General features: G+C 39.9%; 1 protein-coding gene across 1 annotated transcript; it reads left to right on the top strand.

Moving 5' to 3' along the window:
- The first annotated feature begins 1,286 nt into the window (after positions 1-1,286).
- LOC105025858 (glyceraldehyde-3-phosphate dehydrogenase) lies at positions 1,287-9,293 on the top strand. The gene is made up of 12 exons (XM_010896867.5): positions 1,287-1,335; positions 1,640-1,693; positions 2,988-3,087; positions 3,290-3,399; positions 3,599-3,689; positions 5,746-5,861; positions 7,502-7,583; positions 7,832-7,983; positions 8,211-8,289; positions 8,540-8,623; positions 8,980-9,077; positions 9,202-9,293. The coding sequence occupies exons 2-12, from the start codon at positions 1,671-1,673 to the stop codon at positions 9,269-9,271; spliced, it is 1,005 nt and encodes a 334-aa protein (XP_010895169.1). The 5' UTR covers positions 1,287-1,335; positions 1,640-1,670; the 3' UTR covers positions 9,272-9,293.
- Positions 9,294-18,113: the final 8,820 nt, after the last annotated feature.

The following is an 18,113-nucleotide window of genomic DNA, read 5'->3' as shown; positions in this document are numbered from 1 at the left end:
ATTTCCGTTAGTGACTATCTGTGGGGATATTTCATATTCCACTATATCCTGTTCCCAAAAGAGAATTCCAGTCAATGTTGACAACTCCAACATCCTTAAAGGTGTGTGTACCACAACATTCATGGGTTGCTGTCTGCAATGACATTTTTCCCCATGTTAAATGTTTCATGCTGAAACTAGACTACTGTCCCATCTGCTTAATAACTATATTGGATGGATGTGTCATGAGCAACTGTAGCACTGGTGCAATTACCTGTGTGAACGTGTAGGAATTCAGTTTGAAGTCTTTGTCTTAAAGGATGCCAGAAGGATTTCTGCCAAATCTAAATGCGAATGTAAACATTTTGGCTTTACTTGGTGTTACAATTTGGACTGAAATTATGGCACGACAGTCGGATTCCAACTGTGGAGTCTTGATCAGTACCAGCCGAGCTCTCCGGGGGGGATTGGCATAGCCTGCCCAGGCTTTCCCTGAGCCAGTCTCCAGCTGAATGTCTTAGATGCTCTGATTCCTTTGCTGTTGGATAAGGCTGTGATAATGAATCATCCTTCTGACTCAGAACACAATATATGCATGAATGTAATGATGCCATTGGAAAGGGATTACATACTGTTATAGCAATGTAAAGCAGCAACCACTTAGAAGTGAACAACTCCGTTCCAATAACCTCTTCAACAATGGGATCGCCATATTACATTTTGAAACAAACATCTTGAGGAGAGCAACTCGGGTAACAGCATGCCAGCTGTTAAGCCTGGATAGTAAGAGAGGTTAGTAGGTTATCTTACAGCTATCATGGTACTGATCAACGAGAGGCTTGATCTCTCAGGTCACACAAAGTCTCAGACTGCTCCCTCCTTTTACTAATCACATCCCCAAAGCCAAAGTGCTTTAACTCCCTAAAGACATTTAAACTTTACAGTGCCTCACATGCCTTGTCATGTTTTCAAGTGTCACTGACTTGGACAAGTCATCTCCATTGTAAACTAGTCACATAGGTCCTACCTTGGCATTTGGGCCTGTTTATGGAAGTATTATTCAGGTTCGCTTCAGGTCATTAGTTCAATGCGAATGCACATAGACTACCTAATAGTGGCAATCCACGTAAGAACTGGTGTCAGCAAGACCAAACTCCATGTTGCAATGAGGGTGGGATAATTGGATTATGAAAGGGTGTTTCATTTTCTCTTCTGTACTCTATACAACCTTGACCTTTGACATTCAGAAGGGGCGTCTGCGCATGAGCTTGTGTTCCAGCGGAGGCGTGTCCACGGACCTAAACGTATATTGCGAGAGCCCAGTGCCAATCTTGTGGACAGAGGAACCCACAAGCGGTACTGTTTATATAATTTTATGGCTGTACATGTGTTCATAGCCAACTTGATATTTAATTAATGCTTGACATTTCATATGTTGATTCTGTAACTACTTGCATTGAGGCAGGTGTTAGAGGGATTGTTAGAGACATTTTAAATCCTGATTGCAGACGTTGCATCTTTCACTGCTGGTTTCTATAGTGACTGTTAGTTATGCATAATGTACACACGTATTTGTGGATAACGTGGTTCCGTATTATCATTTTGCCTCATGCTTTTACTTTAACTCACTATTGATTACTTTTTTTTTGTTTTTTTTCAGAGGACTTCTACAGTAGACAATATCAGTCAAAATGGTTAAGATTGGAATCAATGGGTAAGTTTTCTTTTCATGTGCCTGTTTTTAAAGTTACGTTTTTTAAATCACTTCCGAGATTGGCTGGTGACAGGTTTGTGTGGAAGGATACAGCCTGTGTTGCATTGCACATACGTTCTAACATTCTCTTACATTCTTAAGCATGACCAAACCAAGGTCACTAACACACTAACTAAAGAAAAGGGCGCTAGAACAAATCAATCATTGAGTAGTGCTGCGGGGGACCCACCTGTATTGCATTGTACTGGCCTATTGTACATACCCTAACAGGCCTGGGACACAGACACAGCGGTAGAGAGAGCCCGTGTAATGTATACATCTGAAGCATGAGGTCATAATTTGGTGTAAGCTTGGTGGCTGAACAGCCGTGCACAGTGGTCTTTCTAGGAATATGGAACTGGGCTGCTATTCTGCTGATCCTAAATGCCTAGTATGTTATGAACAGAAAAGACCAAGTTCAGGAATACTTACCCGTCATCATAAGTTTCAAATAGGATGTTAAGGATTTGAGTGCTTATTGAATGGTTCTGACCACAACCATTCTCGGTTTTATTTATTATGCGTAGTTTGGTTGTCATACCGCCTTTCTGCAGCACATATATCTATCCTCTTTTCAGCTGTCACATTCCTTTAATCTATCATGTAATAATAAACCACTAACCTTCAGTACAGAAGGAGATCTTGGATCACTTATATCCCTGTAACCTTTATTTCACCCAGAGTCAGCTGTCACTGATCAGCAGGAAGATTAAAGTTTGTTATGACAGGTTTCCCAAGATCAACCTGGAATTTTAACAGTGCTCTCTTAAAAAATGAAATGCTGTTGATGTTTCTTCTGCTGACCAACTTAGATATGGGAACTAATTTCTATCTCATGACAGACTGATAGATCTTGTGACGACTGAACACTGCCAGTATTTGACTAATCAGTACAACTGAGCATTTTAAATGGCACATAAAAAACACATAATTTTTCTTTCTGTTGAGATACATCCTCTAACATCCCTTTCTTATTCTATGATGTTAATATTTTCCTAAATGTACGGTTTAGGCACCTTCTCCAATGTGATTGACCTCAGCATTGCGTTGGCATTTTATAATTTTTTAGGCACACTGACAACCTCAACCACATTAGACATTTAACAAAGGCTGTGGCTAGCAAATGTCAAATTTAGTTACCGGCGATTTCCAATGTATTGGTATAAAGCTGCTATCAACTAGTGTTGTGGATATCATATGGAAACTCATATGGATACATGGAAAATAATTAAGGCTTTGCTATTTCTCAACTCAGATTTGGCCGAATCGGGCGTCTGGTGACCCGTGCCGCTGCCAAGAGTGGAGAGGTCAATGTCGTGGCGATCAATGACCCCTTTATTGACCTGGACTACATGGTGAGAACTTGATATAGACTACGGCTGTGATTGCTGAAGATAAAATGAGATCCTAAATCCGCCTGAGTTGATTTGGTTTTTTATAATAAATATCTCCCATGAACAAGTTTACTCTGCACATATTCAACACTTCTATATTGGACTGATTGTGCCTAATGTAATATCACTGTAATGTCTCTTTAATGCTGAGCATTTTCCGTAGGTCTACATGTTCAAGTATGACTCCACCCACGGTGTGTGGAAGCACAGTGAAGTGAGACAAGAGAATGGCAAGCTGGTCATTGGCAACCTACACATAACAGTCTTCCATGAGTACGTATTTATCCTTTTCCAATGTTGTAATTACAAATGGAGTGTTCTTGAGATGATAAGTTTTGTTGAAACTTAATCTTACGTAAATCCAGATGTGGAAATTCAGTTAATTCAGGTTCCCATTGCACAAAGCATCCGTCAGTCTAACTCTAGTTTTGGGTTATATTCCTAACTTCTCCCATCTCTGTACTCTCTTCAGGAGAGACCCATCCCAGATCAGGTGGGGTGACGCTGGAGCTGACTATGTAGTGGAGTCTACTGGTGTGTTCACCACCACTGACAAGGCCTCCGTAAGGAAAACCCCTGTGCACTAATAATAATAACAGTCATAATCATTTATTACATTTTTAACGCACATTTTATGATACAAAATTCTCAATGTGCATTGTAATATAATATTTTATAAGAGGAGAAATAGATCGGACAGGTAGGCTGATTTGTGGGCATTTAAGTTTGTACTTGTCAGGATACTTGAAGCACTCTTCTGAATCCGCTGTAATATATGAAGTGAGTATATATATATATATATATATATATATATATATATATATATATATATATATATATATATATATATATATATATATATATATATATATATATATATATATATATATATATATATATATATATATATATATATATAGTTCAGGCAAGAGAAACGAACACACTGACAAGCTTTTAAGCATCAGTGGTGGCGAGAGACTGTCTTAGGCAAGAGACCTTCTTTAGGTGAAAGTGTGATGTAACTTAATGTGGGCATTAAATGAGAGAGCACTTCTGAATTTCCCAGCTCAGTAGTGACCCAGGGGAGGGGAATGATATTGCCATCCATGGCAGAGGCTACAGGGGTTGCTGATCTGCTTTGGGGGGGCCTATCTAGCGTCGCAAAGCCGCCTGATCCCTCAAGCTTATGGATCCCGCACGCGGGATCATCTGGCTTTGCTAGGCTGCTGCTTATCAGCATTGCTTTTGTCTTGCTGCTATTGAGTAGGAGGAAGTTCTCCTGCATCCCAGGTTGAGCCTCATCCAAACAGTTGGACAGGGTTGACGGATAGGTGTCATCAGGCTTGGGTTTGTTGTACTCCTGTGTGTTATACAACGATCAGCCATGACGTTATTACCACTGACAGTGAGTGTTATTCACTTCACATCTCTTTATCATGGCACCTGTCAGTGAGAGGGATGTATTAGGCAGCAAGTAAACATTCTCTCCTCGAAGTTGATGTGTTAGAAGCAGGAAGGATGGACAAGCGTTAGGATCTGAGATGGGTAACAGCATCTCCAAAACTGTGGGGGCCCTTGTGGGGTGTTCCCGGCCTACAGTGGTCAGTACCTATCAAAAGTGGTCCAAGGAAGGAAAAGCGGCATCAGGGTCATGGGCGGCCAAGGATCACTGATGCACGTGGGGAATGAAGGCTGGCCCGTGTGGTCCGATCTAACAGACAAGCTACTGTAGCTCAAAATGCAGAAAAAGTTCATGTTGGTGCAGAACACACAGTGCAGTTTGTTGCATATGAGGCTGCGTAGCCACAGACCAGTCAGGGTGACCATGCTGACCCCTGTCCACTGCCGAACGTGCTTACAATGGGCACGTGAGCATCAGAACTGGACCACGAAGCAATGGAAGAAGGTGGCCTGATCTGATGAATCACGTTTTTGCCACTTATTTGGAGAACACCAGGATGCATTATGGGAAGAAGGCAAACCAGTGGAGGCAGTGTGATGCTTTGGGCAATGTTCTGCTAGGAAACCTTGGGTCCTGCCATTCATGTGGATGTTACTTTGACACGTACCACTTTCCTAAGCATTGTTGCAGACATTGTGTCCCCTTTCATGGCAACGGTATGCCCTGATAGAACTGGCCTCTTTCAGCAGGATAATGTGCCCTGCCACCAAGCAAAAATGGTTCAGGAATGGTTTGAGGAAGACAACAACAAGTTCAAGGTGTTGACTTTGCCTCCAAATTCCCCAGATGTCAATCCAATTGAGCATCTATGGGATGTGCTGGACAAATAAGTCTGATCCATGGAGGCCCCACCTCACAACTTACAGGACATAAAGGATCTGCTGCTATCGTCTTGGTGCCAGATACCACAGCACACCTTCAGCGGTCTAGTGACAAGTCCATGCCTCGACAGGTCAAGGCTGTTTTGACAGCAAAAGAGGGACCTACACAATATTAGGCAGGTGGTCATAATGTCATGGCTGATCAGTGTATATGTAGCAGAGGAACTGGGCACTGTTGAGGATCATGTGGGATCATGTAGAGCAGGAACATAAGGGGTCCTATCACCTGTAGGTGTTAATTCTGCTATTTCAATTTGACTCCACCCACCACCACAGGCTCACCTGAAGGGAGGTGCCAAGAGGATTATCATCTCCGCCCCCAGCGCTGATGCACCAATGTTTGTGATGGGTGTCAACCACCACCTTTATGATAACTCCCTGAAGGTTGTTAGGTAAGCCCCTCCCCATTCACTTATAATATAGTCAGAACTGTTACATAGGCACATACAGTGGATTTTCTTTTACATCACAATAACCTGGTATTTTAACAGGGGTGTGTAGACTTTTCATATCCACTGTATGTTACATATACAGTCACTGAATAAGACACACACACACACAGGTCCAAAAGATTGCAATGCTAGGTTCCATTGGATTGTTTTTGTTAAGCTAGCTATTTTGGGGTAAATTAATACTTTCTTTGCTTCATTTGTTCATGCAACATTTTCTTAAGACCATACTGATTATGAATCAGGTACAGTGGGGCAAAAAAGTATTTAGTCAGCCACCAATTGTGCAAGTTCTCCCACTCAAAAAGATGAGAGAGGCCTGTAATTTTCATCATAGGTACACCTCAACTATGAGAGACAAAAATGAGAAGAAGAAATCCAGATAATCACATTGTTGTATTTTTTATGACTTTATTGGTAAATTATGGTGAGGTTGTGAGGTTTGAGGTTGTGGACAGGTGTCTTTTACACTGATAACAAGTTCAAACAGGTGCCATTAATACAGGTAACGAGTGGAGGACATAGGAGCTTCTTAAAGAAGAAGTTACAGCCCTGTGAGAGCCAGAAATCTTGCTTGTTTGTACGTGACCAAATACTTATTTTACCGAGGAATTTCACCAATAAATTCATTAAAAATCCTACAATGGGATTTTCTGGAATTTCTTTCTCATTTTTCTCCTATAGTTGAACTGTACCTATTATGAAAATTACAGGCCTCTGTCATCTTTTTAAGTGGGAGAACTTGCACAAATGGTGGCTGACTAAATACTTTTTTGCCCCACTGTACTATATATATGATATCTCCTATCCTATCCATTGAGATTATCTGTAAGCTTACCTGAAGACCTGGCCGTTTTACAAGAGGAGAGGCAGGAATGGAGGACTAGGCTGAAAAGACTGGCTATGTGGCGTCTTCCAAGTTTTTTGATGGCAAATGTGCAAGCACTGAAGAATAAGCTTTGTGAACTCAAGAGTAAGGCTCCAATTGTAGAGGGAAAATACGATCATGCTTTGTTTTCACTGCAACATGGCTGGATGAATGTAATCTGGTTTAGGGACAGTTTAACTTGATTTGAAAAATACCGTTACAGCAGATTAAAAACCATCCCTCTTGGTCCAATTGAGAATTTGAGTATTAAAACATAAAAATATCCTTTGTCTTGGGAATTTTTTTGGTCTACTTTTTTATACTCGCATTCCATGCATTGTTTACTTTACAGGGCTTTCCATACACCTTGTATTGAAAATCTTTGACAGCCACAAAACCTGAACCACTCTGACTGGGCAATATGGAACAAAATTGCTTTCATATTTACAGAATGTGGCTTTTCAAGGATTCCTTTATGGCTGTGTGGCACAATGTTGAATTACTAAACGTTTGTAGTGGTGTCAATATATTCGCAGTTGGGCTGTGTCCGTGTTTGTTATTCACAGCGGCAGTCTTCAACACTGGTCATATTTAGTGGGTGTAGAAGTGGGTTGGTGCTACTGTTTCTTCGACTTGAGGCTGATGGGACGAAGGATTTCTCCAAGTAGGAAGATGTAGATTGCGTTGATCGTTATTTACAACGATGTCTTTACAGCAACGCCTCCTGCACCACAAACTGCCTGGCTCCCATCGCCAAGGTTATCAACGACAACTTCGGCATCGTCGAGGGTCTCATGGTAAGAGCGGATGATACAGTAACTACATCAAAGCAAATGTAGGCCCGTGTGTCAGCACTGGTGATATAAATGCTAACGCTGATTAAGATATTGCTGCTCATCACTAGCCCTGACGGTGCTTATTGGAGCATAACTTATTGGCCCTGATGTGGTGCTTGTTGGAGCATTTTGTTTCTTATTAGACAAGTTCTCGTGCCTTAACAGCACCATCCTGAAAATACTAGCATCCCTATTGTTTCACCCTCCAGAGCACTGTTCACGCCATCACAGCCACACAGAAGACCGTTGACGGGCCCTCCGGTAAGCTGTGGCGAGATGGACGTGGTGCCGGCCAGAACATCATCCCCGCCTCCACCGGCGCAGCCAAAGCGGTCGGCAAGGTTATCCCTGAGCTGAACGGGTATGAACCAAACCAGGGCCGATGATTTCTTAACAGAGCTTTCACAAACTTTGAGATCACAGAACAGATTTAGTGCGCTTTTCACTGTGGTCAGCATTTCGATATTCTAAAAGGCTAATATTTACCTAGAAACCCCTGTACCTCATTTGGAATTAACTGTGTCCGCCATAGCAACTCTTCTAAAGAAATCTCAGATTGGAGATTTACCAGAATGTCCTGACCCACAGCAAGCTGACCGGCATGGCTTTCCGTGTCCCCACCCCCAACGTGTCTGTCGTTGACCTGACGGTCCGTCTTCAGAAGGCCGTAAGTCTGGCAGTCTCCTCTCTTTTCCTGTGTACTTGTGCTATTTTATTGAAATGCCAGATGTTAATAGTGGAGGTGATGGAAATGTCGTATTCCACTAGGCCACCCTGCTATCCCACAACTAGCTTGCCAGGTGTTCTGCCCATTTCTTTTGATAGTGACGACACACAACAAGCACTTCATCCATAATAATGTGTCTCCATTTGGTTACATTATGGAGATTCATTCATTTTTTTCCTTTCTTCATCAGGCCCCTTATGACCAGATTAAGAAGGTCATCAAGGCTGCTGCTGAAGGACCCATGAAGGGCATTCTGGGATACACAGAGGATCAGGTAAATAGGTCTTAAACCCTATTTCAATACTATAAAATACTATACAAAATGAATAACCTTACATTTTTTAAGAAGTCTCTACTCTAACATTATTTCAGAGGTGTGAGCAATGATATCCTTATTGTTGTCCCTAATCATGTCATGTCAGATCAGTGATTGCCCAAAGGAAAGAAACATTAGGTACATTCTAAGAGCATTTGAACAGAGCCTCAACATTTTATTCCACTCATGTTTTTGGACTCAAAGCCAATCAAACTCAATACCTAGCCCTTAACATATGGGCACAGTAGATCTGGTTAAAACAATCACAATGGAGTTCTCTTTGAGTCTAAAACATGTTGCTCTTATTACCTCAGGTGGTGTCCACTGACTTCAATGGCGACTGCCGCTCTTCAATCTTCGATGCCGGTGCAGGCATTGCTCTTAACGACCATTTTGTCAAGTTGGTCTCGTGGTGTGTATCCAGACGTTCCCCGATACAACAGACACATATAATCATTGTTGTAATCCTGTGCTAGTACATCCATTGAATATTGACATGGGCTAAAGACTCCTTTCTCCCGTTGTCTCTTCCATAGGTATGACAATGAGTACGGCTACAGCAACCGTATTATTGACCTGTGTATGCACATGTCACTCAAGGAGTAAAATCTCCACCACACTTCCAATGTCCTACGGCCTATTCCTGCTCCATACGGCGCAACCAGTCCTCTGCAAGGGGAAATCACCAGTGCCAACATCCACAGCAACATTTAAGTCAAACACTTGTTCTTTTCAGGGGAATGAATCTGAGTCATAATGCATGAATCAAGATCAACAAATAAATAAATGTAACACACCAGTAGGTGTTCTTTTCTCACCTGAAATATAAGGACTACAGCCTGGCCCTGACAACATTTTACAGTAATAGTTTGTTTTAGTCAAGGTGACAATCATTTGACATCCAATTGTTCCAGAAAAGGAAGGAAAATATATTTAGCACACTCCACAGCTTTCCAAAAGAATGACAATTTGTATTTATTCAATTAAGCAAACCTTTCATAACCTACAACATTCTGTTAAAGCCACACAGATGCTTAAAACAATGCATTTGTCATGCCAAAGTCTTCTCATAGGTTACTCACTATTTACAAATATAATGTCAAAGGTTTGGACATACCTAATCATTCAAGGGTATTTATTTATACTGTTTTCCACATTGTAGTTTGGGTTGAGGTTGGTTGTTTGTGGAGGCCAGGTCATCTGATGCAGCTCTCCACCACTCTCCCTGTTGATCAAATACAGGTGCATCTTAAAAATGCGAATATCGTGAAAAATAAAATAAATATCGTAATTCAAATCAAAAAGTGACACCTTCATATATCCTAGATTAATTACGCATCAAGTGAAACATTTCAAGCCTTTTTTGTTACAATCTTAATAATTATGGCTTACAGCTCATGGAAATAAAAGATCCGGTATCTCAAAATATCAGAATGAAAAAATATATTATTTTTTTTATTTTGGGCACAATAAGGGCAAACCAGATGGGATGGCATATTGCTGCAGAATGCTTTGGTAGCCAGACTGGTTGAGTGTGCCTTGAATTCTAGATAAATCATATGGTGTCACCAGCAAAGCACCCCCACAACCCCCAGCATCTCCTCGATACCTCACTGTGTGAACCACAAGTGGAGATCATCCTTTCACCCACTCTCTGTCTCACAGAGACACAATTGCAGGAACCAAAGAATCTCAAATTGGACTCATTAGGCCAAAGAACAGATTTCTTGGCTCAAGCAAGTCTCTTCGTATTGGTGTCCTTTAGTATTGGGCAATTTGCAGTAATATGACCATGAAGGCCTGATTCACGGTCTCCTCTGAACAGTTGATGTTGAGATCTGTCTGTTAGCATATAACTGAGCTACATAGGGCACTGGACAGTATGGTCTTTTTATTATTAATAATGTATTAGGAGATTGCTTAACTCTCCAGATTGGATTTGATTTCTTGAATAACAACAGGTTACCCATGATGTTCTAACCTGTGGCATGTGTCAGACGTAAATTAATAAAATACCAAGGAAACCAAACCACAGACAAATCATTGCTCAACATCTGATGAGACACAACATTATAAGCAAAGAAGACCGAGATTGTTCATGTAAGTATTTAACTAGATGGGTCGTTTTTGCCATGTTTTTGTTTCAGATAAGATGTGGATTGCATTAAAAACGTGCTATTTCAAAACAATTTCAAAAGTAGTCTAACTTTAACCAGAGCTCATAAGCGAAGCTGGCCAAGAAGAACCAATGTCTGACTGAGTGAATAGGTGATTGACCATAGTTAAATAGCGTAGTGGTTAGAGACACAGACTCACTCCGTAGACTGGGTATTGAATCTGGCCAGGGACAAGAAAAATAGTCGAAGGACAAGCAGGCTACAAGTATTAGTTGCTACAGAGTAAACCAAGCAAACAAGCCAAAATGAGAATACAGCTGAATTTGCTGTCTGCAGGGAGGAAATTCACCACAAATGCTGTCCTGTTTACAGGCACTTGAAATGCAGAGCTAAAATCTACTAGTACGGATGACATGCAGTTTAACAATATCCAGATAATTTACAGATATATCCATGAAGACCTCTCAGAATATAGTGGTATCTTATAATTATTTTAATTATCGGTTGTTGGTTCACAATGTTAATTTAAACCCAAGCTCAACCCAAACATTACTAGATCAAGCCCAACCCAAACCAACATTACTCGATCAAATCCAAGCCCAACCCAGTATTACTAGATCCAACCCAAGCCCAACCCAACTGAGTATTACTAGATCCAACCCAAGCCCAACCCAACTGAGTATTACTAGATCAAACCCAAGCACAACCCTGGGTTATAAAATCTGTTGTTCTTTCCCCGAAAAGGACAGTCAGCCTTAACTGCTCCTAGGTTATTGCTGTCAATGAGAATCTGATTTAAGTCAACTTACCTGGTCAAGAAATCATATCTGCTTTAGACATTAGGGCAGTATTTTGCAGCTCTTTTTATTGATTTGGCTAAAGCCTTTAATTCCGTCAACCATTTCACACTATTAATAATATACTCATCACCTTGGAATCTCAGAGGACTGTCTTTTTTTTGACTGTGTATAATGTGTCAAATGTGAGAGACTGCTGTCTAAACCTTTTGCTCTATCTATAGCAGTTCCTGATGCTTTCATTTTGGATAGGTCATAGTTGGAGTATGTCAGTACCCACAAATACCTTCAAAAAATGATGACTGGACTGCTCAGTCTTTCTATACCACCCACCTTCAGTGTAAGGTTAAAACCACAAGTGGTTACTTTGTCCACCAGGTGTCATCCTCCACCCATGCTGCCAGGTAATCCCTGGTCAAAATAAACATCCTGCCAGTCCTGGACTATGGCACTACATTTACATGCTTGCAGTGTAATCTGTCCATTAGGAAGTTAATCCCCAAAAATATATAAATGCAACATCTCAAGTGTTGTTCCAGTGTTTCATAAACTGGAATAAATTATTGCAGGAATTTCCCATACATACGAAACTGTATTTCTCACAAATAGTCTGCATACATTTTTTTACATTCGTGTTAGGGAGCATTTCTCCAACCGGAATGCAGGGAGCAATATATCTGACAGGTGTGACGTATCAAGAAGCTTATTTAACAAAATGACTACTACTGTATATAGGTGCACTTTGTGCTGGAGACAATAAAAAATTACTTTTAAAATCTTATCACACAACACAATGTCACAGTTTTTTTCCAAGGTTTGAAGGTGTATGTAAATGACATGCCAACTGTAGGAATGTGCACCAAAACCTTTGCCAGAAAATGTAATGTTAATTACTTTTCCATACCCCAATGCAGTTTCAGAGAATTTGGCAGTAGGTCCAAGCAGCTTCACAACTGCAGACCACATGTAACCAGCCCAGGATGTCTACATTTGGCTTCTTAAGCTGTGGGATAGTGTGAAATCAGCCATCTGGTCAGCTGATGAATCTGGGTTTTGCACAACTTAAGACTTTCTGCTGAAACTGTGGGAAGCTGTCTGGGGGAAGCTCACCTACATGCTCATTATCCACATTGTCCTCACCTGACTGCAGTTTACCATTGTAATTGACTTCAATGGGCAAATACTCATTCTGCATGCTGGGACACTAGCATGCTGGGAAAGTGTGCTTTTCACAGATGAATCCTGGAATGAACTGTACCCGGCAGAAACTCGGTAGTCTTTAAAATCATTACATGTTGCATAATCTTTTCCAACTCCAAGGTGTCTGGTTGTCAGTGCTTACATTTTACCCCTTGAGTAAGAGATGAACAGATTGTGACCAAGCCAATCAATGATTGGCCATGCACACTAATCTCTGAGCATGCCCTGTGTATGCTTTCTTGGTCATGATTTGACAGCTGACAAGATTGGTTTTTATGACATTTTTATGAAATTATATTTTTTTCCATCCTCATGCATAATGTTTTTATACACGACATTCCTTGTAAAGTTTTATACTTTTTTCCTATGCTAAAAATATCTGAACATTTGGTATGAAGTACCAAATGGACCTTCGCCATGTGGCAAAATGTGAATTTCATGCTGAAACACAATTGAAATGTTAAAACTTACATTTGCCACTCCACAGTCAAGAATAGTTTTCTGCTCAGAAATGGTACCACTGCTTCTTCCATTCCTTGTCCTTTTCATTCTTCTAGAAGTATTACTACTACTACAACTGCTACCACTAATAATAACAATAGTCAGCCTTACAATGATGCTCACCGGCTTCCCTATGTTCAGCTGGTGGGTCCTTATTAACTTGGCCATCTATTTAATTTGTTCACCAGGCATGTCCCTGCAGACTTTTTTCACAATGTATACTGTATACTATAGAATTTTTATCTAATACACTGGCTACCATTCAAAATGATCATGATTCTAAGCCAATTAATTCAGTTATAGTACAAAGTTTGAAACTTTACAGTTTTCCTAACTGAACAAACTATTTGTGTAATTTGCACAATTAGTATCCCCACTAACAGTAACATTGTCATATAACCCAATAACCCAGTAACATTATCATATAACCCAATAACCCAGTAACATTATCATATAATCCAATTACCCAGTAACATTATCATATAACACAATAACCCAGTAACATTATCATATAATCCAATTACCCAGTAATATTATCATATAACACAATAACCCAGTAACATTATCATATAATCCAATAACCCAGTAGCATTATCATATAATCCAATATCCCAGTAACAATATCATATAACCAAATAACCCAGCAACATTATCATATAATCCAATAAACCAGTAACATTATCATATAACCCAATACCCATTCAAGGGTATGTAATGACACTTGGCCACATTATCTCTTAAACTATTCAAAGTAGACACCAAACTTTGTTACACATGTTCAGGCCATCCCAACTTAAAATTATTTTAAAACTTCTAAAACCTGTGTGAAGAACTATACCTCCTGGACATTTTTACTTTATTTTTGAAAATGTGGACACATGGATAAGTAATCTTCACTTCAACACTATTGGTAAAGGTAAACTAATTCAAAAAATGACAAGAAGGTTATTATTTGCAATCATGTTTCAGCAAAAATCTATTGAAATTCTATTTCATAGTACAGATGAAGTAAAGCTTTGCTTATGTGTTTTGGATCATTTTCCTGTTTCAATTATTATGTTCGGTTCAGCTTTAATTTCTTGACCTATTGCCTCACATTTTTCTCTGGTACAATGTGGATAATGAAAAGTTGGTCTGGCTCTGAGGCAGCAAAGCAGACGTAATACATAATGAATAGATAATGCCAACACCTTCTTGCTTTATGGCTGGTACAAGTTCAAGTACAAGGCAGTGTTTTGTGTTTACAAAATATTGTGCTTGGCATTGCATCCAAAGAACTCCAACTTTGACTGATCTGTTCAAAGCACATTGTTACAGTATTTTGGCAAAAGTCAGTCTTGTCTTGATTTTCTTTTTTGAGAGCAGAGGCTTCTTCCTGACTTCCCATGTAGACCATGTGTAACAGTGTGTCTTCGTGGCGTGTGTTAAAAAAAGGAGTTGAATGCAGGGAGGCAGTCAAAGTCAATGTATTGCGTTCTTCTGACAAACAAGGCACGTAATACTCAAATAATGCACAACCGCAAAAACAACCGCGCACGGCAAATACAGAACACTGAACATAGAACAATACCACACAAAGACGCCCAGAAACACAGGAACTAATATAGGCAACCTAATGAGGGAATGGACACCAGGTGTGTGCAATAACAAGACATGATAGAGCCGTGGGAGGAGGAGCGGCGTGACTAGAAGGCCGGCAATGATGCACGCCGAACATCACGTCGGGGGGGATGGCGTGCGTCTTCCACGCACGTCCTCGTTACACCATGTTTGTGAAGTCTTTCTTGACAGTTGACTCATGTGTTTCGACATTGTGGCAAGAGAGGCCCATTACTTCTTTGATGTTACCCTGGGGTCAGGTCCGACTATGGCCTTTTTGATGCCCTCAACTAAATTTGATTTGGGACCTCCTCCCCTACTTGTCCCTAGAAGTCCTCCAAGCAGTCGCGAGCCATGAGTGAACCTGCTTTTAGGTTTTTTAAGACTTCTATGAGTATCTTTCGGCCAGCTCTTGGGCTGAATTTGGCGGGAGGACCTCTCCTATGTTGATAGCAAGTTGTTTTAAACTTTCTCCTTTTGTAGATGATTCATTGGTCTGTGGAATTATGCACTTTGAATTGGTTGGAAATGGCTTTGTTACCCCTTCCAGACACATGGGCATCAATAACGTTTCTTCTGAGTGGCTAGGATATATCTCATGATCTTGGCATGATGTGTTACAAAACATCCATATGGTAAAGGCCAAACCAGACCAGGTTTATTTTCTTTAAGGAAGGCTGGACCCTCCCAAGTTACTCTTTACAACTGTTTTGGTGCACTTGGTTATAATTTTAGCCATTTGATGTGTAGGGGTGTTCTTACTTTTTCCACATGATAAAAATAAAATTTCTGTTTTCTAAATTGCATAAATGCTTTCAAAGTAGATTTTTTTTGTGAATTGTTGAATTGGGCAAACTTTATAAGCTCATATCCTTGTGTCCAAATATGTTAAAAATTAATAAATAAAAAAACGTTCTAAGGGGTTAATAACTTTTTTATATCACTGTATATTATTTTGCCTATTTTGATTAAGTTAGCCATTTCTTAGCCATTTCTTAGGTTATTCAACCTCTCATCTGCTGCTGTAAACATATCTTCTAATTGTATCAATTAAGCTATATCGGGTTAATACAGATTCCATCTATTCAACGTCACTTTAAAACGAACGAAAAATACAGTTGTGCTCATAAGTTTGCATACCATGGCAGAAATTGTGAAATTTTGGCATTGATTTTGAAAATATGACAGTCATGCAGTCATATTTTCAAAATTATTCAAGGATAGTGATCATATTAAGCCGTTTATTATAACATAGTTGTTTGGCTCCTTTTAAAATGATAATGATAACAAAAATCACCCAAATGGCCCTGATTAAATGTTTTCATACCCTTGAATGTTTGGCTTTGTTACAGACACACAAGGTGACACACACAGGTGAAAATGGCAATTAAAGTGAAGTTCCCACACCTCCAGGTTTTTAAAATGAAATTAGTGTCTATGTATACATAGTGAATGAGTTTGTTAGCTCTCATGTGGATGCAGTGAGCAGGCTAGATACTGAGCCATGGGGAGCAGAAAAGACCTGTCAAAAGACTTATGTAACAAGGTAATGGAAAATGATATAAAAATATACTGGTTTTATATCCTTTTCCAATAAGTAGCGGAAAATTCTTAATGGAAAATTCGGGGATACCAAGCCAAGGATCTGGTAGACCAAAAAAGACGTCAGCCAAAACTGCCAGAAGAATTGTTCGGGATACAAAGAAAAACCCACAGGTAACCTCCAAGGTGTTGGAAATACAGGCTGCTCTGGGAAAAGATGGTGTGATTGTTTCAAGGAGCATAATATGAAGATACTTAATAATTTGCTACATGGTCGAGTTGCCAGAAAGAAGCCTTTACTGCGCCAATGCCACAAAAAAGCCTAGTTACAATATGCCCGACAACACCTTGACATGCCTCACAGCTTCTGGCACACTATAATTTGGACGAGACCAAAATAGAGCTTTATGGTCACAACAATAAGCGCTATGTTTGGAAAGGGGTGAACAAGACCTATAGTGAACAGAATACCATCCCCACTGCAAAGCATTGTGGTTGCTCACTGATGTTTTGGAGGTGTGTGAGCTCTAAAGGCACAGGGAATCTGGTGAAAATTGATGGTAAGAAGAATGCAACATGTTATCAGACAATTTGCATTCTTCTGCATGACAGCTGCACTAGCTACAGCAGAAAAAGGTGAAGGTTCTGGAGTGGCCATCACATTCTCCTGATCTTAATATCATCGAGCCACTCTAGGGAGATCTCAAATGTGCGGTTCATGCAAGATGACAGAAGACTTTGCATGACCTGGATGCATTTTGCCAAGATGAATGGGCAGCTACACCACCTGCAAGAATTTGGGGCCTTATAGACAACTATTACAAAAGACTGCACACTGTAATTGATGCTAAAGGGGTCAATACACAGTGTTAAGGACTAAGGGTATGCAGACTTTTGAACAGGGGTCATTTCATTATTATTTTTTGGCCATAGTTCATTTTATGATTGTGCGATTCAATAATAATATGACCTACGGTTGAATGTGAATCCCTTAAGAAATAAAATGTTTTTTTTGCCTGCTCACTCATGTTTTCTTTACAAATGGTACATATATTACGAATTATCCAAGGGCATGCAAACTTTTGAGCACAACTGTATATGATGACGTGTTTGTAGGATCCAGAGGTTTCTTTTAATATTTTTGTTTGTAAACATCTCATATGAGCCTTTTTCTTGAATGGACCACAAAAGATTAAGTGCTTTATAATTAGTGTTGTGTTGAATAACTCGCTCATAATTGTAATTTAAAATATAGCTGCAAGCAGCGATTCGCGGGTTCTAGCTAATGCAGCAACAAGCAGTGAAACTGAAAAGCTGGAAAAAACAAACCAATTGCACATTACACAGGACAGTACTGAGCAACTGATCCACAACGTGTCACTGCAACCGGATTCCCTGTTTTCTGTGTCATGGAGATTAAGTATATGATATTTTCTATGAATTATACATGTATTTTTTACCTTTAAGTAGAAAAGCATAGCTGATCAAACGATGTCTGTTTGGGAGTGTCACTAAATGTGTTATATCTATGAAACTTCCAAGATGAATAAAAATAGATTAACAAAACATTGTTATAGCGCCACCAGTACTTTTTGATGATATTCTAATTTTATGACCAGCACCTGTATGGCTTTGCATGGAAATTGTATCTTTTTTTCAGGATTGACAGCTGTTTGTGTGACAGTGGGAACA

The sequence above is a fragment of the Esox lucius genome, chromosome 10 (assembly GCF_011004845.1).
Source record: "Esox lucius isolate fEsoLuc1 chromosome 10, fEsoLuc1.pri, whole genome shotgun sequence".
NCBI classification, from domain to species: Eukaryota; Metazoa; Chordata; class Actinopteri; order Esociformes; family Esocidae; genus Esox; species Esox lucius.
Note: the sequence above shows the minus strand (reverse complement) of the source record. Positions and strands in the feature narration are given on the sequence as shown.

Coding starts and splice junctions, on each gene's coding strand:
- LOC105025858 (XM_010896867.5), top strand. CDS start 1,671: ATGGTTAAGATTGGAATCAATGG. Junction 3,088..3,289: donor TTATTGACCTGGACTACATG/GTGAGAACTTGA, acceptor CATTTTCCGTAG/GTCTACATGTTCAAGTATGA. Junction 3,400..3,598: donor CACATAACAGTCTTCCATGA/GTACGTATTTAT, acceptor TACTCTCTTCAG/GAGAGACCCATCCCAGATCA.